At 41.1% G+C, this 27,001-nt stretch overlaps 1 protein-coding gene across 1 annotated transcript in view; it reads right to left on the bottom strand.

The window, feature by feature from the left end:
- Positions 1–1,132: 1,132 nt before the first annotated feature.
- HOMER2 (homer scaffold protein 2) overlaps positions 1,133–27,001 on the bottom strand; it is a 56,923-nt gene continuing 31,054 nt past the window's right edge. The window contains exons 3-9 of the mRNA XM_062000435.1: positions 17,823–17,954; positions 11,144–11,236; positions 9,878–10,017; positions 8,231–8,387; positions 6,006–6,116; positions 3,126–3,206; positions 1,133–1,381 (exon numbers count right to left, since the gene is read on the bottom strand). Coding sequence (XP_061856419.1) covers positions 1,193–1,381; positions 3,126–3,206; positions 6,006–6,116; positions 8,231–8,387; positions 9,878–10,017; positions 11,144–11,236; positions 17,823–17,954 — 903 coding nt within the window. The 3' untranslated portion in view covers positions 1,133–1,192. The remainder of the gene's footprint in view (positions 1,382–3,125; positions 3,207–6,005; positions 6,117–8,230; positions 8,388–9,877; positions 10,018–11,143; positions 11,237–17,822; positions 17,955–27,001) is intronic.

Raw genomic sequence — 27,001 nt, 5'->3', positions numbered from 1 at the left:
TGATGAAATGAACCTCCTTCTTGCTGCAGCCCAGCGTATGACCTGGCATTTCTCTAAACATATTTAGAGCTGCTGAATAATCATTTTGAGAATACAACAGCATTTCTGCCTTTTGGGTCACGGGGTTTTTTTTTTGGTGACTAATTCCCACCTACAGTCAAAGATACATGAGGTGAGATTGGAGAAACCAGAGGAAAGGAATTTGATTCCATGCAATCATGACCCTCTGCCAGTCCCCTGGGCAGAAACTTGCTCTGAGCAACACTTCCTATCGCTTTTCAGATCAACATCTCCTTCTTTGCTACTGCAGAAGATAATCACCAGCCACCAAGTTGCACAGAGGTACAAACCAGCAACATACCCAAGACTAAAGTGGGCACTTTTCAGAGATGCACATAATGACAGATCTATATGGGTTCAACACTGAAGCGCAAAGAGAGAGATTATCTTGCTAAGCTGTCCTCACCTGCTGGGTAAGATGTGTGACTTGAAGAGCTGAAATTCATTTCTACATCGTTGACTTTGTGCTGTGTGGGTCCAGGCAGGTACATGCAACCTGTATCCGAGGTTATCTGAAATCCACTGAATGTTTTTTCAGTGAATCAGGCCTGACTGACATGGTCCCTAAAGATACTGGTATCTGTGTGAAGTGCTTCACTTGAATGTAGCTCATCACAGGCACATTTTACAAACTGCCAGAGCTCCAGCTAATCTTCTCTCTGCTCCACCAAGGAATAAAAGTGGATGTTGCTAGGAGTGTTGATAGTCCGGACAAGAAAAAGACTTGTTTTCTGTTTCTATGGTTGCAACAGCCCTTAAGAAAGATATAAATTTCCCTGCAACAACTAACTGCATATTCATTTAAAGGTAGATCTAGTTCCAGATTCCTGAGACAGAACCCTCTACCTGTTCCCAACCCCACAAAGCTGGAGCAGCAATACAGAAAGTTTCTAATCTCAACAGAATTCAGCGAGCAGCACGATTGGTTTGGAAAACAAAATGAGAAAAACCAAACAAACCCCCCCCCAAAAAAAACCACCCCACAGCAAATTTCCAGCCTCTATGTACAAAAACAATGCAAACAAGTGGAACATTCTAGTTATATTTTGTAAAATACACGGTTGGGATCAACAAAACATCAAACATCCAGACCCTAGATTACAAAAAGGAAACAAGAAAAATCTATTGCCATCTAATTGTCAACCCCGAGTTTGGACAGTCCTTGTCGGAAGTCATGTAATTCATCTATCTTCCCGTCTAGTACATCTAAAAAATTCTTTAATTCAGTTTTAAGGTTGGTCTGCCTATGTTTGCTCTCTTCAACTTCTGTCCTTAGTGTTCTGACTTTCTCTTCGAGATCTTTGTTCTTTTTCTCAGCAGCCTTAAAGACAAAAAGAGACAATAAGACGAACGGCGTTTAACAGGATAAAGCAACAAAGGACAGCAAAAGTTTGCTTCAACTTCAGCAAACTGATTAACACAAGCAGCCCTGAGAACGGGCGACATGTGCAAGTCAGATTAAAAGGAAAGAAAGCCCACGCAGGAAAGGAAACAGATTAACTGGAAAAGATGCTTTGCATCAGATTTCATCATTTGGTTGGTATCTTAACATTCAGCTGGATTTAAATCATGCACCGTGCATACATTTCTGTCACTGCTACACTTGCAGAGTTAGATACTGTGCCAACAATTACATACAGAATTATCTATGGTGGTTTAGCCTTGAAAAACAAGCTTAGGAAATAGTGCCTGAGGAATAATATTGCTTTATTCAGCGTTTTTGGATTTATTGGCTTTTTTTTTTAAAGTTCCCCTTTGTGTGATCAGTCCAGCAAGGAACAGGCAGCCACATAACACCACCCCTGCTGCAGTTCATCTATTCAGCCATGTAACATCTCTCTTGCTGCAGTTCATCTATTATTTCCCCCTCTCATTAACTCTCCTACCTATTGTTCTCCACTTCACACAGGTAAACGCAGGCTCATTCTCATCAAAAGCCAGAGATTACATACATTGCCCACACTGAATCAAACAAAATTCATATTTTAACCCTTTTCATAATCTGCACTCCTAAGCAGCCTTCTAAATGATTTTTGATCATTTACATTATCTGAGTGACCTCTTATTTGATTGATTGGATTTTATTTCATTGCTGAGACTGCTTAAATTTGTTCTCCTTTCATACATTAATGTACTGCATTTACACAAGCCCTGACTTTAACGGGTGATGCCCAAAGCCCAGCAGTGAGCAGAGGAGTAAGACGTGCCAACCCGAGTCCCAGCAAGCCAGGCCTTGCTAGAAAGGAATGACACAGCATGTAAATGCATCCTCAAGGGAACTTTTTTCCCCCCATGGTGAGCAGCAACACTCATCAAAAGCCAGAGATTACATACATTGCCCACATTAAATCAAACAAAATTCATATTTTAACCCTTTTCATAATCTGCGCTCCTAAGCAGCCTTCTAAATGATTTTTTATCTTTTACATTATCTGAATGATGTCTTATTTGATTGATTGGATTTTATTTCATTGCTGAGACTGCTTAAATTTGTTCTCCTTTCATACATTAATGTATTGCATTTACACAAGCCCTGACTTTAACGGGTGATGCCCAAAGCCCAGCAGTGAACAGAGGAGTAAGACATGCCAACCTGAGTCCCAGCAAGCCAGGCCTTGCTAGAAAGGAATGACACAGCATGTAAATGCATCCTCAAGGGAACTTTTTTCCCCTCGTGGTGAGCAGCAACACTCATCTACTTCTTTCCAAAATGCTTTCCCTGGTGCCACTGTGACAATTAGCCACAGGTCATGGGGTGCTGCTGGACACACGTGGCTGCAACGTGGCTCCACAAATCCAGGGCAGCAGCAGAAATACAGGACACAGGACAGCCTGGAAGCTGAGGAGATAGGTGCAACATGCTTCCAGGCAAATCAGTTTCTGCAAACAGCAAGGCAAAGAAACTGAGCTGTTTAATAACTCCTGTGCTAGGAAGGGCATGGTTTTAGGGACTGGAGCTCTTTTGCCTTCAAACACTGAAGTCTGAATAGAGAAGAGCATATAGTTAGGAGAATGAAAGTAAACATAACAACTACTTAAACATGAATTGCATTGCTAAACTGTACCTGTAATTGTTGAGATACAGTTTCACACTCTGACATGAGCTGTGGTATAACTTCACCCTGCTTTCGGAGCTCTTCCAGTTCCTTCAAAAACATTAAGAAAAATTAGTACAAGCCTCATTTTAAAACATAATGAAAACATGAGATTCTGAAATGGCTTTGCATATTTTATTGTATTCTGCACAGTATTTACATCCAAATGTAAAATAATCAAAATAGCATGTCTGCATTCCAAAACACATGCTAATTTTCTACTAGAATCCATTTTTTTTGACTACAGATTTCACTTTGTATTTCTAAACCAGACAATATAATCCAATCTCTAGCATGAATGCATTAATTGTACCAATGAAACCTTAACCCAACCACATAGTATCCAAAATAACTATCCAATACAAGAGAAATCTGAGGGGCTGTAATGCTACAAGCAATTTATAGATGGTAGCAAAGAGCAAATTCAACATGAATTTTCAGTGATATATGGCAGAGAACAGATGCCAATGGCATGAAAAGCTGTATATATAGAGGTATCATTACAGAGAACAGCTGTAATGGGCTCTCCTCCACTGTACAGCTCTGAGAAGTTCCCTCACTGAAATTTGCATTTGGTTCTGATAATATTATCCAAGTTGACAGGACTAGCTGAAAGGAGTTCATGAAGAGAACAATGTGACAATACAAGTCCATGCGTCTGATGGAAATTTAGACATCTTGGATACATTAATACCAGAGACCATCAATGTGCATAGTAGGGAAAGGTTCAAAGGAAGCCTATACATTTTGCAGAAGGATCATCAGAGCATCTGAAGAGCACATTTGCAGGTCCAAGAGCAACTGAAGAAAGTGCAAGATCCTCCTCCAGAAACCGCCCATGTAGGTGATGGTCTCAAGATTAAGCAGGGGTGTATCCTCTCTGAGCTGTACTGACACCAGACAGCAAAACCAGTCCTTGCTGAAAGGCACATTTCTTGGCAAAGAAAGGCAATTTCTTCCCTAACAAGTGAACTTAGTGTAATACAAGTGGAATAGAACCCACAAGTCAAGAACTCAACAATAATGTTTTACCTCAAGTCACCCTAGTTCCCTTGTTCCAAATAGGTCAATACTCAGCACTTTCAGCCTCAGTCAAGTTTCACAAGAATCCATTGTAACCTGGAGAGCACGTTACCTGCTTCTGAGGTTTTCCAAAAGCACCATTACATTAACAAACTCCTTTTTTTTGGAAATTCTGTTAATCCCACAACAACTTTAACTGCTTTTATCGTGTCTTCCCATTTTTCATTTTCCCAAGTTTACATTGAGAAGACAAATCACACAATACTACAATTGTTTTATGAACTGCACTGAAGATTTTAACTAATGTAAGAGTAACTACAGTCAGGCAATGTCCTAGCTGTTGATACAGGGGAAAAAAAGGGCAACATACCCTTTGTTTTGAGATATCAGCTCCTGTCCATATAAAACTGTATATACCTAAATAATGCCTGGCAGCTCACATCCCAAAATACAACTGTGCTATACTATATATACTTTATTTACAACTGCTATACTGTATACTCACTATATATAGGATAACACAGTGTGTGTATATAGATACAATATATATAACACAGTACAAGGCATATGGAATATGATATATATCTACATAAATAATTATTTCACTGGACAGCTCTGTCCTGATTCCCATATCTTTACATTTCTCTCTCCTCATTTCCAACATGAAGAGGATAGCAACAGCTTCCCTTACACAGCAACATCCACGAGCAGGCTTCATGCTGGTTTGAACTGCACACCACGAAAAGTTTGCTTATGGGTGGTTTAGACCTAATAAGGAACCTGCTAATGTAGGTATGCAGTTTGAAAACAAGTTAACATGTTGTCAGCATAAATGGAAGATAGGCATGTAATAGTCACAAGTCAATCAATTTGCTGGTTCATTTGGTACTGTGAAAATGTGAATCTTGAGCAAAAAAGCTCGCAGAGAAGAAAGATTATGATACATACTATTACCATAGAAAGGTTGGGAAGAAAGCATAACATTTTCCTTTGAAATATGGGACTGAAAACCATATTACAACAGTGCATTAAAATCCATCACCCTAAACTATTTCCTTGTGCCATCTTAAAAGCAGTGCTGTTAAGGGACTTTAAGAGCATCAGCAGAGATGCTGTAATGGCACATGGCAAACTTTACTGCACCTGCTGACAGCTTTTACTCTTCAGCCAGCACAAAGCATTTGGTCACTGTAATGAAGGAAAAAACCAAGGATCCCATCATTCCCCCTCACTGTTCAGGGGCTCCAATCCATCAACATTATTAGCTTTAGAAAAATTAACCACCTTGTGTGTCAAAATTGACAAACTCTAAATGAATTTCAATTTCTCACTCTTGGCATTAGTCCTGAGATCAGAGTGAGACCACAGAATGGCAAAGCTGAAGACTACCAGCCATCCAGAGAAAGAAACACGACTTGGCACAGAAACGCCAAGTTATTTTGTGAATGATGCCTTTTGGATGATAGTCCTGATGTCTATGGGAATTCAGGGCATGGGGACTGGCAAGCGAAACTGTTCTCAGCATACATCTGTCTGGCTTTGGGTGCCAAGTTTCACCACTCCTGCTTTTCTATTAGAAGTGTTGTATGCTTAAAAGCATCGTGTTTATTAACCACTGCCAAATGAAAGCGTGTCGTCACTGCACGTAACACATCACAAAACTGAGACTGGGGAGCTGAGGTGCTGCACGTGAAAAATCCAACAGGCAGCATCTGTCAGGCTGCTTCTGGTTGTGTTCTGCCAGTTCAGACATCCCCACCTCAAGTGACAAGCAGACAGACCCACTCAAACTGCAAAGCATGCTATTTCTGTCATCAGTGCACTTACCAGCTCTTTGTCCTGAAGTTCTGTTTCCAGTTCCTGGAGACGCCTGCTCAGCTGTGCATTTCTTTCTTTCTCTTTATTTATTTCATTGCACTGTTCCTCCAGTTCTTCAATCTTTAAGAAATGTCAGACATTGGATGAAAATCTGGGGCAGAGCACAGCTGATTTAAATGGGCATTGCCCTACTGTGCAGAGGGCAGCAGGGACAGTTTTCATCTGTCATGGATCTGCTTCCTGAACCATAGCACTTGATTCTCCACAACTAAACTATAGCTGCTGCTTTCCTTAAAAACAGACAGTTTACACATCCACTGGGAAGTCCTGGAACTCTTTTTATTCTCTCATATAAGTGCTCACAAATGCTGCTAAAATAAGTGGAGCTGATGATAAAAATCTGTATTTTGCTTCTCTGAAACCAACACCCAACTATAAGGGCTGGGTCTTCTTTACACAGCAAGGAGAAGAAACCTCTCCAGTGCGCCCAGCTTTGCCTCCTAGAGGGTTGCTTATTATTCTAGCTGGAGTATGAGGGACACAACATCAAAACTTTGTGGGGAGAACTGGTTCTGAGCAACGTATCCCACTTTGTTCTCTCGCCCAGGGACGTGCTTTGCTCTCTCCATACCTCCTCCCTCCAGCTCTGGACTTCACTCCCAGGAGATTCACTTCCCACAGGCTGACAAGGCTAGCTCATTAAAATATGTACTTTCATTCTCAGCTTCGTGTTGCTTTGGGATTGTAACTTCCCTCATTTGAAGGTAGAGCAATATGCAAAAAATTCTGACCCAATTAATAAAGGAGAAGGAACTTCCCAGGGTGCTGCAGCGGTGCTGAGCAATGAACCTACTTGGGGGAAGAGCTCAGAAAACCTCTGTATAGAAAAAGACAGCACATTATACAGGCAGCATTGCTGCACAGTCTGGCTAGTCAATGGTATGTTGACTTGTAGCTGAAGTAAGGCAATGTTATGATAATCTCTTTGTGTCTAGGCTACAGTTGCTGAGATGTGGCATCTTTCCTGAGTTAGTCTTAAGGAGAAAAGCATTTCCCTGCACAGAAAAGTAAAAAACTACACTGTAATTATGATATTTTCTTATAGCATACTGTTCTAATCTCTCACTTCTGTCCAAAAGGGACAGGATATAGGAATACCAATCATGTTAACAACTAATATCCATTGGTTAATGTAACATCAGCTAACATAACTCTGGTTTGATCTTTGAGTTATCACTGTGCACACCAAAAAATATAGGCAAATAGATAGGAAGTGTCTGCCCTGGTTGCCTCATGTTGCTTTTCAGTGCCAACAGACAACCCCAGGCCACCTCAAAGGCTGAAATACTATTTGCAGCCTACTCACATACAAAAAGATGTGAAATTCCTTCCCTCTTCGAAAGAAACACTAAACAAACAAACAAATTCTCATCAGACTGATACAATCTTATCTCTACTCCAAACTTCCCAGTGATCCATCTAAGCAAGCAGGAAAAGGATTCAGCTTTTCCAAAGACGTTTAAGATGAGCAGAGTGAAATTATGCCTGCAAGCAGTGCTCATGGAAACTGGCCTTCCCTGTGCCAAGGTTGGTGTCAGCCCCATGCCAGGCTGTTGGAGATGGCATAGTATTACTTGAAGGACAGTACCAATGACTGTCCCAAAGTGAAGCTTTAAAAACTTTAAATATTGTTCTCTGCTGTAGCCACAGTTCAACTTTGGTCTTACACTACAGAGAAATGTGCTCAGTAATGGGTGGGAAAAGGCTTCTGATGATGCCTATGGGCAGGTTTCTGGATCTACCCATGTTAGTGGCTCACAGCCTGCAGTGCTGAGCACATAACTCACATCCTCATTCCCCTGCCCACTGTCAGGATTTGCTTCTAATACTGAGCACTTCTCAGCTTGGCTCCCTATTAGTAACTGGGCCATAACCATGTCTCCTGCTCATTCATCATCTAGCAGTATTTAAGTGAGCTTTGAAAGGGATAGATAAGAGCAATCTCACTTTTTAAATCTTTCTGTTTAAATCAGCCTGGTCAGCAAACCCTGCTGAAACTAAGGCTCCCAAATCAAGAGGCAGGGAGCTTCATAGGATGCAGCAGCACCAGTCTTCCCGCTGCTCTCCAGCCCTTTGAACTTCCCTGCCCGTTGCAGGGAAGACAAAGCAGCAGAAAGCCAAGAGAGAAAAAAGGCAGGAGCAGCTAACTGGAAGAGATGGGTATGCTCTGCTACCTTGCTCCTGAGCTGGTCGTTTTCCTCCTTGCAGGCTGAGAACTGCTTCTTCCAGTGCTCGATGCTGGTGGCAGACTCCTGCAGTGCTGTGCTCAGCCGGGCATTGCTCTCCCGCAGCGTCTGCAGCTCTGTCTCCCACTTCTTCACATTGGATGAACTGAGAAAAACATGGTGCCGTTAGGTAGTGTCTCCTCATAATCCTGCACATCATTGTTCTTTACCTGACAGCTACCTCATCCACCCATGCTGTGTGTTTACCAGTGATTCATTGTTGTAAGATCAAGCTGTACATATATCAAGAGGTATGTAATTGCCTTTAGCCATTGCCTGCCTAAGGAGAACCTGAGCCTTAATTTGACTGTCCCTGACAAAACAAAGGGATCTCTCAACTCCAGCAACAGTGACCTTTGTGTTTGGAACAGAAGCCTTGCTGTCAAAGCAGGCTGTGGGGTTAGTTAAGCTGACAGCTGGGATCACCTCGGTTTGCAGACAGGGGTTTTTACCCTGGTGCTGTGCAGGGTCTGGGTTCCCCTCCAGAGGTGCACAGCTGTGCCTCTCTGAGCACTCAGAGAATGTCAGGGAGTTGAAACTATCTATATATGTTTTTTTTTAATGCTCAGACTTAAATATAAAAGTGATACATCATGCTGAAGAATTAAACTGCTAATTCCCCAAAGCTTCAAGCTGCAGTGTAGAGCACAAGATTAAAGAGTGAATGGAAGGAAGGCTTTGAAACTCCCTACATGCCAGTTGCTACTTGCCTATGGAGGTGTCTTCAGCAGGAAGAACAAGCAGACATTATGATCTGAAATAGGTTATGCTACTGAAATGTCAATAAAGAGAGATGATGTGCTTCAAATATAATACATGCAACCTTAGAATTGCTCACTGGGTAATTCTGCATACAGTGCTGCTGCCTTATTTTTTTAAATAGCTTTTTCAGAGTAGCTTGATCCTGTTAGATTTTCTTTCCATTTACATATATATTCACATGCAAGAGGCAGACAAGATCCCTACTGGCAAGATCCCAGTAGAGAATTATTCTAATGTTGTAACTTTGCATATTCCAACACCAATACTTTCACTACAGCTGTAAATGACTCTTCTCAGCATTTTAAAATAACCCATCAAAGCAAAGAGCAAAAAGTCCAACTTCAAGAGGCATTGTCCACAGATTTATAAACATCCCCCTAAGACTTCTAAGCAGTCCAGTGAAATTACGTTTCTCACTTCAACTTTTTATGGTTGAGTTCACTCCTTATAATTTATAGATATCCATATCTATTTTCATCAAAGTCAACGTAGCACACTCAAAGAGGCACAGAGATTGGCTTCACAAGTTATCAGTAGCAATTGCTCCCCCATGGCTTTAAGGATATTTTTGTAGCTCTAAAACGTCACAGACAAAGGTGGTTATAAGAACTGGCATCAGCAGAATAATAGAGATCTTATTTCATCACAAACTACATCAGGGGAAAATAAAAACAGTAAATACCACTCAACTGGCTACCAGGAGGTACATGCTAAAATCTGCTCATTCATCCATTCTGCTGCACCATGTTAAATTAATGCAATTACATTTCAATTAGCCATCAGATAATTACAGCATGCTAGTCCAATGCAATTTAGGTATTAAAGGAACTTCACCTTTGGGCTAGAGCAAGTTTTAATTTATCATTCTCAGACTTGAGATGTGCCTCAGCAGGACCACCATGTGATGCCTTCTCATCATCTGTCCCATTCACACTAGATGCTCGAGTGGAAGATGGTGTTTCACGTCCGGATTCCTGCAGCATAACACACAAATGAACACTGGGGGTCTCCTGCATCTCCTGCAATGCCACAATACCAATTTCTCTGTAATCTTGCTCCCACACCGCCCTGCTGAGGACCAAGTCTGTGTATGGTCTCCTAGCAGAACAGTGTTTGAACTGACAAGCCTTGAGTTTTCCAAAGGTTGATTGGGGTTTTTTTTTAAGATAATGAAACAATAGAGTGGCCCTGGAGGCACAAGAAGGCCAAACCAAGAATAAAAAAAGAGATAAGATATTGCTCCTCCATTCAGACACTGCTTGGTGCTGATCACCAACAGAGAACAAAGTGAACCATAAGGGCTACGACCAAAATCTTTGAAAAACAAGTATCCAAAGTCAGCGTCTCAGGTCAATATTTGGAGATCCCACACAGCTGCAAGACTGAAGCACTCAGCAGGCTTTTTTGTGATCATGCATCTGAATTCCAGTCTGGTCAAAATTCATCTAACTTTCCACCAAACATTATTCCAGGCCAAGAACACCTACTGAACACTCTTGCCCAGTGTGATGTGTATGAAATCAGAGACTGTGACAACACTCAGTTTCTTCAATGTGTAAGAAACCCAGAACTCCCTGGACACAGAGGAACTTGGCCACATCAAGGCGTGCTATCTAGAAAAGCTTATTGTACAAAGACACAATACAAGCTTCTTCCAGCCACCCACTAGGGCACAGCTTGCCATCAGCCACAACTAGGCAACAAAAGACTATGGTCACAAAGTTAGTTTCTCTGTTGCCAAACTGAACTCCTACAAAAGCAGATTAGACAATGACCAACAGTCTGCTGAAGCACTATGCTGACTTACTTTCCAGTGACTCAAACTATGTGTAACAGTATCTATTAAAGGGTGTATAGCTTTCCCTGCCACCACATAACAGCTCAGGAACTGCTAAAAACCCCTAGATTTAAATGAAGGTAAAGAACATGGCTAGATGAAAAATATTCCTCTGACAATGCTAATGTCCAGCAGCTGACAATTACCTTCAGCAATCTTCATTTCATGTCCTTTAAGCTTGTTGCCAGAAGCTGAGGCAAACCATTAGAAAATTTAAATTCCTTATCCTATATGAGTACAGTTATTAAAGCTAAAGTACAAACCTGGGAATGATTGCTTGAGGTCTCAATTTTCTCTTGAGATCTGTCCCTTGCTAGTTTGGCAGCTTCTTTTACTTCTTGGAATTTCTCTGCAAACTAGAAATAAAAGATAATTACTGGAATGATTTCTCATCTGTTAAATTGTCCAGATTACTGCCTTCATACGGTTCATAGATCTCCAAAAGTGAAGAATTGATTTTGATGATTTAAAATTTTTGGGGGAAAAGAAAATCCATTTTAATCCTTTGGCAAGCAGGTTCTTTTAAAAGAACTGGAGGTGTTTCTAAAAGAGGGACATCTCTGTAGCTCTGGCCAATCACAGTAAAAACCCATGGAGAAAAAGGAGCTATTAGTGTCTCCTGGTTTGATTTACTTTTATTTATCTGCCCCTCCTCCTCTGTTTTACTTGATGTTGACAGTCTACTAAAGTTAAAAGTATACAAGACATACGTTTGGATAACAAAATTTCCAATGTCTTCTATTCCTAAGAGCAAGTTGATTAAATTAAGGCATGCAAATGAGCTCATCTGCAAGATGCAAACGGGATTATCAAGTAACAGCAAAAATGAGAAGGTAGATCTGAATGTACAAGAGGGCCATATGAAAACACATGTTTTCTGGTCTAATTTTCTTATTACAGGCAACAATAAAGGGAGAAGACTTCAGTTGAAGGGCTTAAAAGCTTCTTGTAAGGGAGTTATATCAAATTGGGAATGGTAGAGGAAAGGCAAGATAAAGATGAAAAGTAATGATCCCAATCTCTGCAAGCTGCTGTGGGATATCTGCTCTGAAGCTAAGTATTTTGAAATACAAGTACCACCACAGTCTGGTGGGGTTGCAGGTGTTTGAAGTTTTACAAAGAGGATTGCAAAGATGGAAGAAAAAAAGCATAACACATAATTTACTTTTTAAATTAAGATGTATCCAGTATAATGATGGGTAACTTTGTCTTTCTGCTAAAGGAGCTTGGTCTTGCTTGCCTGTGTTTTGAGAAGCTTGGAATGCTACAAAGGAAAGATGTATAAAAAGTGAAAATATAAATAGAAGTAATTTCTTGCACTGCTTGTAAATGAAAGGATTGCCATTCTGTCTTTGGATCATTCACAACATTTATGTCAAAATTGTAAATAAAACCAGGGAAAAAAATAATCACATTTTATAGTCAAAGAAGGGGAAGGATCATTACCTGCTTACTAAACTCATCTTCCAACTTTCAGATTTATGGCAGGTATTTAGTGTTCTGCCTCTCAGTAAGATACTGGGGCTATAAAGGTTGATAAAACATGATGCTTATGAATGAAGATCGAGCTTTCAAATCCAGCTGTTTTCTATACAACAGCTGAAATTGCAAAGTATCTGCTCTTGGGTGGCAGTAGTTGCTATCTGGTGGCATGTGCAGTCACTACACACACACAAACGACTTGATTACCTTTGTAGCCCTATAAAGATCATTAGGAACAACGACATTACATTTTCGCCTTCAGTGGTTTAACTCCAACTTTACACAAAATGTATCTCCTGTTGTGACAAAACAGCTATAACAAATTGATTATTTCTAAAATACTGTATTAACATTCAGTCCTTTCTACATTTGGGTTTCTTGCAAATAGAAAAGGGCTGTTCTGAGTCTTTCTCTTACAATAAATCTTCATGGGCAAGTATGAAAAATTTATGAGGGTTCTTCACAGCCTATATGAAATATGAAAAGACAAAAAGAATTGCATGTGAGCTATCAAATTTTATTTTTGCAGCTATCTTCATAAAGCACACAGAAGACTGCTGTGAAAAATTATGTGATCTGAGAAGAAAAGGACATTTTTACATTTCCGTAATAAAAAACTCTACATGACTGAGCAAAGCTAATCTTCAATATCAAACCAATAATGATGCCATTGCACAATACATTTCAATCATGTCTTTACCAACACGTGTATTTAACACATTTGCTTTTAGAAACAAGTATAAATAACTGGGTTTTTCAACATCTTAGAGACAGATCTTTGGCTTTAAGGGTCAAAATCTTACCCTTTGTTCTTATTGTTGTTACAAGCGTAAAGATGGTTGTAACAGAAATGGTGGTGAAAGACTCTCTCTGCTTTTTGTTCAGCCCATATAGTTAGAAACAGACCATAAGGAGTTCTGCTGTCACTTCTTTTTCATAATTAATACCTGCTGGATTTTACTAACAGTCTATTTTTGAAAGCTACAGAGGATCACTTGGCTGGTTACAAAATCAAAGCCTTTCCTTGATTACTCTTCTGAGTGCAGCGACACGGTGGTGACAACCCAAACTCGTGTAGCATTACCAACACTAATTGCTACAGCAGCAGAGATGTTTTTTCTGAAGCTGCCCAGATCCTGAGGCTGTCTCCCAGAGCAGTGGCACGGCCACAGTGTCTAAGCACTGGCAGCATTGAGAGAGATGCTTCCTCTCCAATAACCGCTTTCTTCTATCCCAAATGTAAATAACTGATACTACAAAATCACGTGCCACCTCCAAGATGAAAGCTGATTTTGAACTATCAAACCATTGCAACAATACAGAGTGCTTTTAAAATGTGAAATTCCTACTCAAAATTGCATTTAGTAAATGAAAACTTGGTAAATGTGGTCTTGAGTGGCAATGCACCCAAATGCAATCATCATGCTCCCTCTCCCTCCTTCTTTCCTCCCTCTGTCTTCCCTTCCCTCCGTTCTTTTCTGTGGGTAAAGTTCCCCAAAATTAGAAAAACAAAAAAAGACTGGAGTAGGAGAAACACCAACTAAACACCACTCCAATAGTCCATCATGGATTATATCTGTCTTTCCATGCCCCAGGCAAGCTGTGAGACCAAGCTGCAATATGGAAAAGATTTGCTGCTACCGACGCTTGTGAAACCTTTTAGTCTAAGGTTGCTACAGCCCATGAGAACTGTTTCATTATGAGTCTTGGCCACTGAAATGTAATAGAAACTCAAGGATGCTACTGTGCACTGCACAAGTTATTTAAAGGCTGTTCAAATCTGCAGCCAGCTTGTCACCTGGAAAAATGGATATGTATTTAAATGGACCATCTTAACATTTTATACATTAAAAAGCATTCTTTGGTATGTGTAAATTTTAAGCTCCTGATCTGACACTATATTTTACGTCTCCTACTGACAAATTGTGCCAGTGTCAGATGAAACAGCTGCTCCCATCCAAAGCAGTCTCATAAATATTTCATGGCCCTCTGGCTTTGCAGAAGGCTGGGTTCCTGTTGGGGAGCATCTCCCTGTCCTGACCCACAACACATGTGCTGCTTTGCCTGTGGTTTTCTCTGGATGAGCCCTCAATACCAGGCAGCAAATAAGACTATTTACTCCTGAAAATGGCCAGTAATTTGCTCTAGCATAGCCAGTGCACTATTGGCACCAGTGCCAGTTGAATCAGTTGCTGCATGCTGGGGGCAAGGGCAAGGCTCTGCTCTGAGCTTTCTCCTGTGCGAAACAGTGCTTGGCAAATACCACACACAATGTGCAGATGTGCATAAAAATAAAGTCCAGTGCTTCCCAGGGGCTGGATACAGCTGCTTTAAGACGTGCAGAGTCTGGGTTTACTGGCTTTGTCACCTGTATAAATCTTTGTCCCTAAGCCCTTGACTACCTTACAGCTCCTCAAATGGTGTGTCTGCATTGAAGCATCCTGAATGACAGCAGAAAATTTACTTAACCACTTCATGTGCAAAATACATCACCACCTTTACAGCACCAGCCCTGTGCCTGTTCATCACACCCAGGCATGCCATTAATTCTCTTTTGATACCTGTTTTGATGTGGCTGTAGCGATGGCTGAATAATGTCTTGAGATTTTTTGAGGCACAGGGTGGGAAGGGGGAAAAGAAGGGTCAGTGAGTCCTGCAAGAGAGGATGAGGACCCTGAGTAGAACATCAGCTTTAAACTCTGGAATTCTCCCAATCAATGTGAATGGTAATTAGGTTACCAGGTCATGGAATGCATTTTTCATTAATGGCCTATGTTTAATTTGAACTACTTCTCCCTATAGGTATGGATTAATGCTTAAGTATCTCAAGAGAAGCAAGGCATTAGAAAGAGGCAATATCTTTTATTAGGCCAACCAATATACTTAAAAGTGCAGACATTTTTGCTGCTAACTTCTTCTCCTGTCTCAATATTAGTCACTGTTTTCAGTAGATGTTTTTTAGTTTTGTATATTTATTTTAAACCAAGGCTATTGATCTCTAGTTTAATGGAATTTTAGTGTGTCCTTCCAATTCCTGACTAAAAGCTTCAATTATTTCCAGTAAAACTGTCAAGCTTTTATTTATATCTTTTGTAAGAGCATAATGATATCATATAAAATGAAACTTGATTTTACTGTTCCCAATACACTTATACATCTGTAATCTCTTCACCACCTCTGAACTTTCTTACTAATGGTTCAGTAATTAAACTGAGGGGCACAGATGATAGGGCATATCTTTGTCCCATCATTCTGCATGGTGGTGATAAACCAGGTTTTCTTATGTTTTCCAGCTAGATAACTGTCAGATGGGGTTTTTTTAATAGATCATCTCAAATCATGTTCAGAAGTGCTTTCCTAAAGCTCCCCTTTCCCACTCCGACTAGAAAACGTCTTTCTGCTGATTTGGAAAGCTTTTCCTGCAAGTAGAAGGCTGCATTATTGGGAGAAGGCTCTTCAGCAGACCATGCAGTGCAAACAGATGTGCAAACCTGTCTGGAGAGAAACACAGCTGGTGTCAAGGTCCCTGTCCCCACAAAACATGTTTTTCAGATTGGTTCAACTCTGGCCACATAGGCATTAAAGAGCTGCTTTCTGATTTCAGCATTCAATTTATTCTAAGTTCCTGTTTGGGCAGTTTTGGAGAACATGGAGGTGTAAAAACCTCCAAATGTTCCTCATGCCTGGTTACAGCTCCCATTTCCTGAGCCAGCCTCATCACCACCTGCCCTGTGCTGCACGTTGAACCCCAAACAGCACTGAGCTGCCACGTGGGCACCTGTCCTGTTGCAGAGGTGTGACTTCAGCACTCAAGGTTTAAAAATTACTATCCAGTGGTGCTAATTCTTTCATTTGGTATCCAAAGACTGCACTGTGTCATGCTTATCTATTACTTAAAATAAACTATTCCCTTAGGTCCACCTTAATCCTCCCACATTCCCACAGTACTCACTAGCTACTCTGAACACTTCTTTATCACAGCAGTGGAGACTATGCAGAGGTGAAATGAACAGTCCTCTACACTTGAGTAAGCATCATAAAAGATAACCAGCACCAGCACCTCATTTTTAAAAACCAGTTTTGCATGTGATTGATTGGATGGCCTCAGCATTTTAGAAGAGCAGATTCTTGCTCTGGCACCTTTATGGACATCTTAAATCCCTCCAAAAATATGCTTTTAGAATACTTGCAAAAGATGCAATTCTCTGGAAATTGCAAGAAGTCTGTAGGACAGACTTGGTACAATTAATTCCTACAACAATTCAGTTGATGGAAAAGTCTTCCTTCTGTTGCAATGGTCTGGCTTTGCTATTTTAGATACCACAAGAAACATCTTGTTCTCCCGATTCTGCTCTTATCAAAGCACAAAAGGAGACAGCAACATGAGAGACTGTGTGCCATGCCCAAGGACACAATGTTAACTGGCAAAACGCAGTGTCAAGTCACCATGTGTCAGGTGTCAACTATGTGTTAGATAAGTAGGGGTTGTTTTACTATATGAAAAAAAACACCAAACACATTTCAGCTGCTTGATGAGCACTTGGCAAGACCACTAATCCATGACAGAAGATGTCCTTCAAACTGATGGTTATTCATGACAAGAGACAGCTGTAGACTTTACAAGCCTGCTGTTGTAGCCAGCCCCTGGGTCCAGGGAAGTGTGGCATTAATACCAAACCCATGTCCAGGTTTTCCTTGTGAGAGAAGCAGCAAACCTGGTGCCAGACTTCCCCAGCTAAGGACCCCTCATCACTGCCACAACTCATTGCCACCTCCTCAGGTCTGTGATAAACCACCTTTGGATCAGGGCTGCAAATTACACCACTGAACTAAAATGCTAAAAGAGCAGTGCTACTTTAGCCCAGATCAGTTTTCTGAGCCTCCTGAGAGCATGGCCCCACCAAGAGTGGTATCTGCAAAAGGAGGGCACCAGCAAGCCCCAGGGGCTGGCAACAACTTTACCTGTTAGACATCAATGGCAGCAAGCCATCAAAATGCACATTTCTGAGGCTGGGACAGCAACTCTCCTCCTTCAGACACATTAGGCAGTCCTAGTGCCCACAGATCTGGTATATTAGTGGTTCCCTTTGCTTTAGGTGCCACTTTCAGCTGAAATGAGCACATAGGCCAGGGAGCAAGAATACTGCAGTGTTCAAGTGGTTTCTGTAAACATCTGGAACCACAAATGCTTTCAGTCATGCTGGGCAAGATACTGTTGAGATCATCCCACTAATGCCATCACCAGTGGTCAGATTTAACTTAAGAGTTTTGACTACAAAGTTCGGAATACCGCCCACTTCCATATATACAGACACTGGGTAACTACAGGAGATGTGCAGCGTGCACAGATGAAGAGGATTCATAGAAGCATGAAGATGTGAAAAGGTCAGGTAGGTGTATGCAATTCTTCATGAATAAGAGACAAGACAGCCTTTGCAGAAATTCAGTGAGCCTCGTTACCTTTGTCAGCTGCTGCTCGGAGGGAAAGCCCAAACCAAACACAGTATTTGCTCTGCTGTCTGCCCACTGGCCAAACTTCTGAGATGTTTTAGTGAAGGTCATGTTAGGTGTGATTGTGCTGTTTATGATCACCTGTTTAAAAACAGATCAAAAAAGAATTAAAAAGTAGAAGCTACATTGGAAACACATATCCTAGCAACAATACCATCCAAAGCAATTAGCAGTCTAAATTGGGAAAATGCTGTATTCAGAACATTTTTTTTCCCCCCAAAACAAAACAGTTTCTATCTTGTCTTACTTCATGCAGGAATTTTGATGTTTTGTTTTCTTTTTCCAAAGCAGTATCATGGTCCTGCAGTTAAGCATGGCTGCAGGAATGTCACTGAACTCAAAGCCACAGCAGGGACAGGAGATATAAAATTACTCTGGCAGAAATGCAGATGCAAAATCCTCTCTTTTTTTTTTCAGCATTACAAAGGCACACAGCTATTCCCCCTGCTCCACCAGGCACCTGGGACAGCCCAAAGCCTCCAAGCAGAGTGTGCACCAGCAGCACCTGCCCTTGTACTGCAGGAGTAACTAGATATTTCTGCATTTCTCCATTTGGCCTCAGGCTTTCATAAGTAGGATGCCAGAGATATTAAAAAAACCCCAACAAACCAGCAAAAAACAGGACAAGGAGAAACTGATAGCTTAATAATGAGTTTAACTTGGGAAAGTGGTAAAGTGCATCAACAACATACACGTAGAACAGGGGCCTGAAGACAAATTATTCCATCACTTTACACAAGTTCACTAATAGCTGCCTCAGCAACCTTGAAAGCAACCACGGTTCTTGTAATTAAAGAAACAGCCAACCAGAGGAAGGCTTTTGGGATGAGGTCTCTAAGGAACTTAGTGGAATGGGCAGAAAATGTAATCTTGCAAAAAAAAGCAATGAGAAATATGTCAGCTCATTATCAAAAATCTTAATTCTATTTTCCAGATACATCATTATATGTCTAGAGACTCCTTCCCCTAGAAATTAATTCCTGTACAATGTTCTCTCTGCTAACAGAATAGGAGCTTTCTTTAGTAATGTCTACCGTCACTTCCAATATGCAAATTATGCAGTAATTAAGCCAAATCTGTGGGACAGTTTAATTAATGTGATCAGGGAGTATCCTGGCAACATCATTTCCTCCGTATTCCAAGCAGTTTTTTTCCTAAGCTATCATTTACATTTAGCAAAAAGCATTAAGTACATTTACCAGAGAAAGATCTTTACTTGCCTCCGTGCCCGCCCTAACTTCTGACCTCTGTGCTGATGCTTTTATTTGCTTTCTTTGAAATCACCCAACTTCAGCATTTTGCACCATCACTTTCAACTAAACATACCATTTTCTGCCATTTCCCACCACTGAATGTTTCACCAAAAGCATCCAACCAGAGGAGAGGCGGATGGCTGAAGTTGTTTTTCGCATGAGAATACAAGAAAGGGGGAGAGGCGACTCTGCAACCAGTTCTGGCCAACAGATCCCGTACAGACATCATCTTTCAGTATTAAAACATCTTTCTGAATGGCCAGTTGACAGGCAGAGGTATAAGTAAAGCTACCCAGAGGTGCTCTCCTCTGGTTAAATCACACCACAGAAACACAGCCACTGTAGAATCTAAGTGCGATGTCAGAGACTGAGATGAAGAGAAAAAGCAAAGATTTTACATAGGGTTTTGACAATGCAAAGAGGGTATGATGATCCAAGAACTGCTTGATACAGAGTCACGAGAACAGGAGGAGAAGTTATCACCAACCCAGAAGAATCAGGATGCTATTCAAAAACTTTAAGTGCTATCTGCGTATTTCTTCTTTAAAAGTCTGACATCAGAGAGATGAACTACCTAGAAGTGTTTAGATTCTCAAGCTACAGAATTTATTTCAGAAGTTAAGAAACACCCAGAAATTTCAAGTCCTAAAAAGTATTATTTCAGTCCTAGTGTGCCTATCAAATTAGACATCTGGGGGGAAAGAATAATAAAATGGCTCATTTTATTGAAGGGCAAAAAGGTTCACTTGCTGGAAGCTGATTCTGAGAACAAAAAAACTCTTCCATGCCTCCTACAATAATCATTGAGGAAATACAAATATATTAAAAAAAACACAGCAAAGGTATCTTCTAGACCACAGTCCAATATTACCAAAGACAACCATAAAAAGAATAATGAAGCCTGCAAATTGTAAACCAAGGAAAACACCTTATTGAGTGATTCAATGTGTTACAATAGCTCAGCTCCTTACAGGTTAGTTTTTTCTATAGCCAGCACAGAACCCAAGAAAAGGCTGTGTTGATCACACACCTTCAAGAAACTGACAGTTCATCTGTTAAATTTATAAGCAGCTGCAATTAGTGAAACTGCCAGGAAGCTGGCTCTACCCTTTTTTTACCTTAAATCCTCCTCTGTCAGTCAGGCACTTCAGCAATGCTGCGTTCCTATAGAGAAGTGAAAACCTAAATAGAAGCTTAGGAGATTAAATCAGAGCTCATGGAAATGGCTCAGAGGAGCTGGGTGCTGCAGGCACATCACACTGATCCACATGGTCTTCCTCCACATCCTCACCCCATTGCCCCATCACGCTTGCAGGAAGATGCTGTAACGTTAAACTTTGGGAGTGTCCCTCTGCACATTCACTTCCCACGAAGTGGTCGTCATTTCAGAGCAGAGACAGTACACTGACCAGAGAACAATCATGTTGGTTGTGTTTAGCAGAAATAACGGGTGTTATGATTTCAAGGAACAGCAAAAAGCAGGGCTGGCAGGTAACCCAGCTGGCTCACCCGTGGCTAGGTGAGACCAGAAGGAAGGTATTACCACCACTCTTGCAGCTCCTGGGCAGAAAACATCTCCAGACAGGCAGCAGAAGGCAGGGGGAGCATTTGTGGCCACCACAACATAGAAGTGCACCCACAGTGGAAGATTTTTCTTTATTTTTTTAAAGGATGAATCAAGATTTTCAAGTTTCAAGGAAGAAGGAGCTGAGAGGAAAGGCACAGAAGGGAAAGGGCACTATCTGAAAGCTGCTGGGGGCAAGATGAGCCCATAGGCCCTTTTCCACCCATACCTGCAATCCACTATTATAATTCTATAAGAAAACAGGCAATCATCAATTCAAATGGCCTCTTAAGAAATAGCTCTGCATTTGGCTCTCATAATACACACACAGCACACTTCTGGCTGCATCAGAGAAGGGAATGAGCTTGTGGACTTTCATCCAGGATAATGGATTAAAAAGACAAACTACTCTCTAATCAAATGCAATCAGTCCCTGAAGTGGTTAAAGAGTCCTCCCTAAAGACAAAGAGGAGCATAATGTAATAAGCACCTTACAGAAAAATTCATCATAGTGAGTTGTCTACACGTGGTTTAAAAAAAAAAGCTTTGCCTTTGCTCTCATCTACATGCAAGTGTATCAGCTGGTGAACATTCCTGAGACATCCACATAAGCCAAACAAAATCTCATACTAATTTCACTTCCTTTAGCAGAAAAACATCCTGACAGAGCCAAATTTTTATTTGAAGATGACACACAATAATGTTCACAGTGCAAGGTAGTGCTACATGAACCAGAAATGACTCCAGACATTTAGAAACACATTGGGTATATTCATCAGAGAAAAATGAATGCAAATAAGCTGGCATAGGGCAGAACACTCCTAGGCTGTAACACACCCATCCTGCTGCCTTCCCACGGAGAGAAACTGCCAAATATATCAAGCAGGGAGAGGTCACAAGACAACCTGAGTGTGTAGAAGGAGAAAATAAAACGTATTGGCAGCTCATGCTTCTTGTAATATATGAGCAGTGCCCATACATACAGCTGCTGTGTCTTTTAGGGGATGCTTTGAGCATTTAAAGGGTTCCCTTCTCACACCCCCTGTATCACAACAATGCACTAAAGGGGAAAAGCTCATTTGGCTCCTGAAGTCACCATTTCATTACAGTAGGGTGAAAGTGCATGTCAGCTGGCTGGGGTACAGAGGGAGTGGAGCTGGAGCAGCACATGAGGCTTTGCCTGCTTGGCTCACAACATATGCCCTTGTTGCATCAGTCCTGGCTTGTTGGATTTACAAGAAGGAAAAGCAGGGAGCAGAGTAAGCTCAGCTCCAAGGAGACGAGAGCAGCGATGGCGGTGGGCATTTGGCAGAGCCGCTGGCACAGCCCCGAGAAGAAAGGCCAATGTGCTGACAGGAGTCAGCCAGGACGTTTATTCTGATGAGACAGCCACCAAAGGGAATGATAAACTGATTCAGTCAGCCCTGTCACAAGCCTCCCTACCTGAGAAAAGACTGAAATAACAGCTAGGAAATAGCTAATGAATATGTTAGCCAATAACTTTTGGTACCGCGTTAAATTAAGTCAGAAAAGGGCCCCTTATTCTGGGATAAAAGCAACAGATTAGGAATTATTCTGGAATTTCTTTAAATTCACATCACCTGTTACTATGTAACTTCACCTCCAGAAAAACCCCTAAGGCTCAATGCCATAGAATCTATTCATTAAGAAGTCACTGCATTAAAGCCTCCCCATTTCATTTTCACACCTCTGAATATGTGCTTTCCAGTTTGCAGTCCATGTGAAATTCAATTTCCTCAACCCACCAGGATGCTAATTTTCACTAAAGATGTATTCCAGTCTTAAAACAGAACTGAAGGTGGAAAGAAGCTGCTAATCCTCTGGCCACAGCTATCACAGGCTCAGCAGGTTCATCCAGCTCATCAAGTTGACATGAATCAGAAGGGTTTGTGCCACTGAATGTGAAGATCAGGATACAGAGATGGATTTGCAGATAAATTCTCACTCAGCAATTCCCTTATGGAATTAACCTGCCCACGTTTCCATGATTTGCACTATCCTTTGCTATCTACCATCCTTCCTGCCTCCACTGAGAGTTTCCAGGCTTAGATATAGCACCTCTAGATGTCCCTTCCAACCCCTACCATTCTGTGATTCTGTGATCTTTTCACCAATATGTCACTGATGATAAACTGATCAATGCATTTCTAGCCCTACAAAGCCAGCATATGCACACAAACACACACATCACGTTGTAAATCAAGACAGTGCTATTAAAGGGGGGAAAAAGAGAGTTCCTTGCTGAGGCCATCTAACAGAATAAAGCATGAGCAACACAAAGATATGCTTACAGCAGCATAAGAACTTAGGGATGAAAGAAACAACAGCCTTTGGCCAAAACAATGAACCTGTAATGCAGGAGGATTAATTATAGTTGTTTTACAAATCAAGGCCAGCAGATGTGATCAAATACTTCTCCCCACCCTTCCTGCTAAGTCTTTGTAGAAGGTCCTTAAAAAAGGAAAAAGTGCCTGTGAAAGCTTAAAGTACTTTCTCTAGCTTTGCTTTATCCACTGCACTTCACACTACCAGTGCTTTACCTGGGACAGGCTTGAAAGTATGGATTAATTGGACTGGAAGCACAGTAAAAATATTAAGAGCACTGAGTTTCTCCATTTTGCTGTTCTTTGCCCTGCTCCATCACTTGTGCATGACAGGGGAGGCAAGAGCACAGAGAAGGTAACTGTGGGTAGGACATCTACTACCAGACTCTTGCTCTAGTTACCCAACATTTTATTCCAACAGTGCCAGTAAGCCTGGCCAGCCACAAGAGTTTCATTACTAACACAGTTAATTCAGATCAGTAGGTATTTCACCCATCAATGGACTCCAAACACTTCCACAGCTACTTCATATATATCCGTGGGAGGCAGGAGTGGACGGGGAACTGCAGTGATTCACTCTCCAAAGAGGAAGATGACAGAATGCCTTGCAAGCCACAAAGGACTTGCTGCAGTCCAAAGCATTTACTTCTCAACCTGAGCCTCCTCTGCAGAGAAGATTCACCTTCCATGGATGAAAGTATCTCACATGCTGCACCTTCTTGCTCATGGGGAAACTCGCTATACAGTTGCATATAGCTTTTTTCCATCATGTATCACCCTGTGTTCCCAGGATAACTCAATGAATGATGAGGTTCATTTTTAAGGCCTAGAGCCAACAAATCAAACAAAAAAACATATAGTTCTTGTCCTCCTTCATGAAAAGAGATGTAAAAATAGCATCACCACCCCTCCCCCCTAAAAAAAACCCTAATAACTGGTTTTCCTCTGGTAAAATATTTCTGTTGTAAAGCTCTCACTGAGAACCTGTCTAAATGCAGTAAAAGTGGGTTCATGATTGTGTGAATTCTATTAAGTAAATCTCCTGGTACACCTACTCCATTGCGTCCTTTTTCTTCCCAAGGTAATTAACATCTCTGCAGAGTTGGCTTCCCACCTCCTCCACCCAGTCTAAATCTCTAAAATCTCCTATTTTTGCTTTGACATCTGACTACAGTTTTTTTTTCCTCTCAGGCACAGCACACACATCCACCCACCCACACGATTCAAAGCACCAGCAGCTGTTTCATGAAGGAAACCTACAGCATGGATTTTCAAACCCTCTACACTGGAACAAATTGTTACCCAGGAATTTCATGCAACACTTTACAAGATCTATAAACCAAGATGTTTGTGTGTTATTTTCTCATCAGAAATAAGATTTATCATTTTTCAGGGACAGGGAGAAATATACAGTGGAGACTCTTATTTTTTTCCCTAGAATGATTAAACTTTCCTCAATGTGACTAAAATTTGAGGGAGAAGGGTGCATTATGTACAATTAGATACAATTAAAAAAACCCCAAAGTTATGTCATACGCACACACTGCAGGATTTAATAAAAGCATACAGCCTTTGTGTAGAGCATAACCACATCACTATATGAATCATTTAAGTCCTGCTTATTTTCTGCATCCTTCAAGCTGTATGACAAGTTTCACTTAGACTTGAAGGTCCCTTTGCAAAGGTCAGAAATGGCACGGCAACACAACTTCACTAAAGACTTCTCTGCTCTTTAACAACCCACACACCCCAAGGAGCAGTCAGCCATAGATAGCTTAAAATCTCCAAAATCTGGAAGAACTGTCCCTTAGCATGAGAAATGGCCAAGAAGGGCAGGCACATTATTTTAGGACATGATGGGATCTACTTGGCATCTTCTAAAGCACCTCAAAGCAGTCACTGTCAGATGGCAATCAAGGGCATCCAGGGCTAACAACACTTAGGAGCAATACACTAACATAACTGAAAAGGCATCTATGAGAGGACATAGAATATCAATCCTTCTGTGTCCTCAAAAATGCCTCATCATTTTAGAAGATAAAGCTAGGTGGAGGTTAGCTGGGGCTCACGTGAACAGCTTCTTCACCCCTCAGGAAGAATCAGCTTTGGACTTTTCAGCTAGTATTTAATGACTGACATGCTATTCCTCATTTTCCCTCTAACAACCTCTGTGCCATGGTATGTGACTTCACAATCCAGAATGAAGAAAGAGGAGATGTTTGTGTGTTGGTTTGGATTTTTTCTTTTTAAACTAGGAAAACATTGCCTTGAATTATGTTTGGTGCTCAAATTTTAAGAATACACAATGCAGTGTAGTTTATTTATAAACTCCATCTGGCATGACTTGATTAGCATGTCTGATACATTAACTCTCTGAATAGGGATTTCCAAGTATTAAATACCTCTGGCACTACAGCAGAGGGATGGAAGGGAACAAATAATTTATATAGCTGTTTCAGTGGACAAGTAATCCTTAGAGTTTCATAACACACAGCTTATAGGAATTACTCTTTATTACTTTCAGTAGCTGAACTTAAAAAAAAGGGGGTAAAAAAATCCCAGATTTGGAAACCAACAGCCAACCAGTACTGCATTTACTGCAATTCTTGACAGAAATCCCTAATACCTTGGAAGGAGGCTGCGGAAAGCTCAAGAGGATGAAGCACATGCTCAGTTTACCTTTGGGCAGAAGGTTCCTGAGCCCCTTTAGAATTTGTTTTGGAAGAATGAGGCTGTATAAAGCAAAGCTCTAAAGCAAGCTGAGCACAACTATGTTCCCTGAAGCCTGGGGAGCAGGTATGAAAGCTTTTGCCATCTATGTTTGCCTGTTTCATCCCACGGGTTTTGCTTCGGTCAGCTAGCGAAACCAAAAAGACAAGGAAAAGCATCTGCAAACTCTACCATGTGGTGCCTGTGTTGATAAAAAAAACTTTCAATTTTTTCTCAATTTTCACCTAACTACAGGCATGAAATATTTTTACCAAAAATTTCTTCAAGATCCTTCAAAAGCTTTCCAAAGTTCAAGGACCACGACCTAAACCAGGCATCCTTTGCTTGGCTCCACTCTTCTTTACAACAACATCACACAGACTAATTAACCTCTCTGGCATGCTCAGATGCCACATTCCTACTTGAGGCTGGTGCTCAGAAACAACTCTGTGTGAGGCAGTTAGGTGCTGGAACACTTTCTTTTACAGAGCTTTACTGAGAAATTGTATGGAGTGGTTATAAAAAGGCAAAATGTACCCAAACCAAAGTTTCCCTGCTTGCTGGTGAGTGGTGCAGCAAGGAATCCTCTAGCATAGATTTTTATCTTCCTCTTCCCCCCACTTTTTTTTCTTTTAAGAGTAACATATGACACTTCTGAATAGGTTTCTGCAATTTCAGTTGTATGTGGTCTTTCCAGAGCCAGTGACACACACATGCAATGTACATAGAAGAAGAAAAATGAGCCAGATAGGATCAAACAGTGGCAGATGTTCTTCTGTCAAGGATACAGCTGTTGCCAGCACTTTGTTATCTTCTCTCCTAAGCTTACTAACCGGCTGCTGAAGGATTTACTTCCAGAAATAATCCAGACAATGAACAGAGGATTTTTCACATTTCAAAGTTAATAACTTGCAAGGAGATTAATATAGAAACATTTCAGTGATGCAAGTTCTACAACTCTAGACTTTCATATCTTTTTAAACCAAAACACATCCTCAGGAGATGATCATGATTTCTGCTTGATGAAGTCTCAAGAGGCCCACCAAATTTCACAGCACTCACTTTACTCCATTTCTCGGGTTTTGACAAGCTCTCTTTCACCTCAAGCCCCAGGTCTTGTTTGTGCAAACATTTTAAGTTTTTTCCTTCCATTCCCAGCTCATCTTTACCACTATTAGCAATTCTGAAATTACCATTGCAATTAAACCCTAGCAATATTTCTTTTTATCCTCTGAACACTCAAGGACCTGTCCATAC

This window comes from Colius striatus, chromosome 7 (genome assembly GCF_028858725.1).
Source record: "Colius striatus isolate bColStr4 chromosome 7, bColStr4.1.hap1, whole genome shotgun sequence".
Classification (NCBI taxonomy): domain Eukaryota; kingdom Metazoa; phylum Chordata; class Aves; order Coliiformes; family Coliidae; genus Colius; species Colius striatus.
The sequence above is the reverse complement of the archived record's forward strand: the minus strand, read 5'-3'. Positions and strand labels throughout refer to the sequence as shown.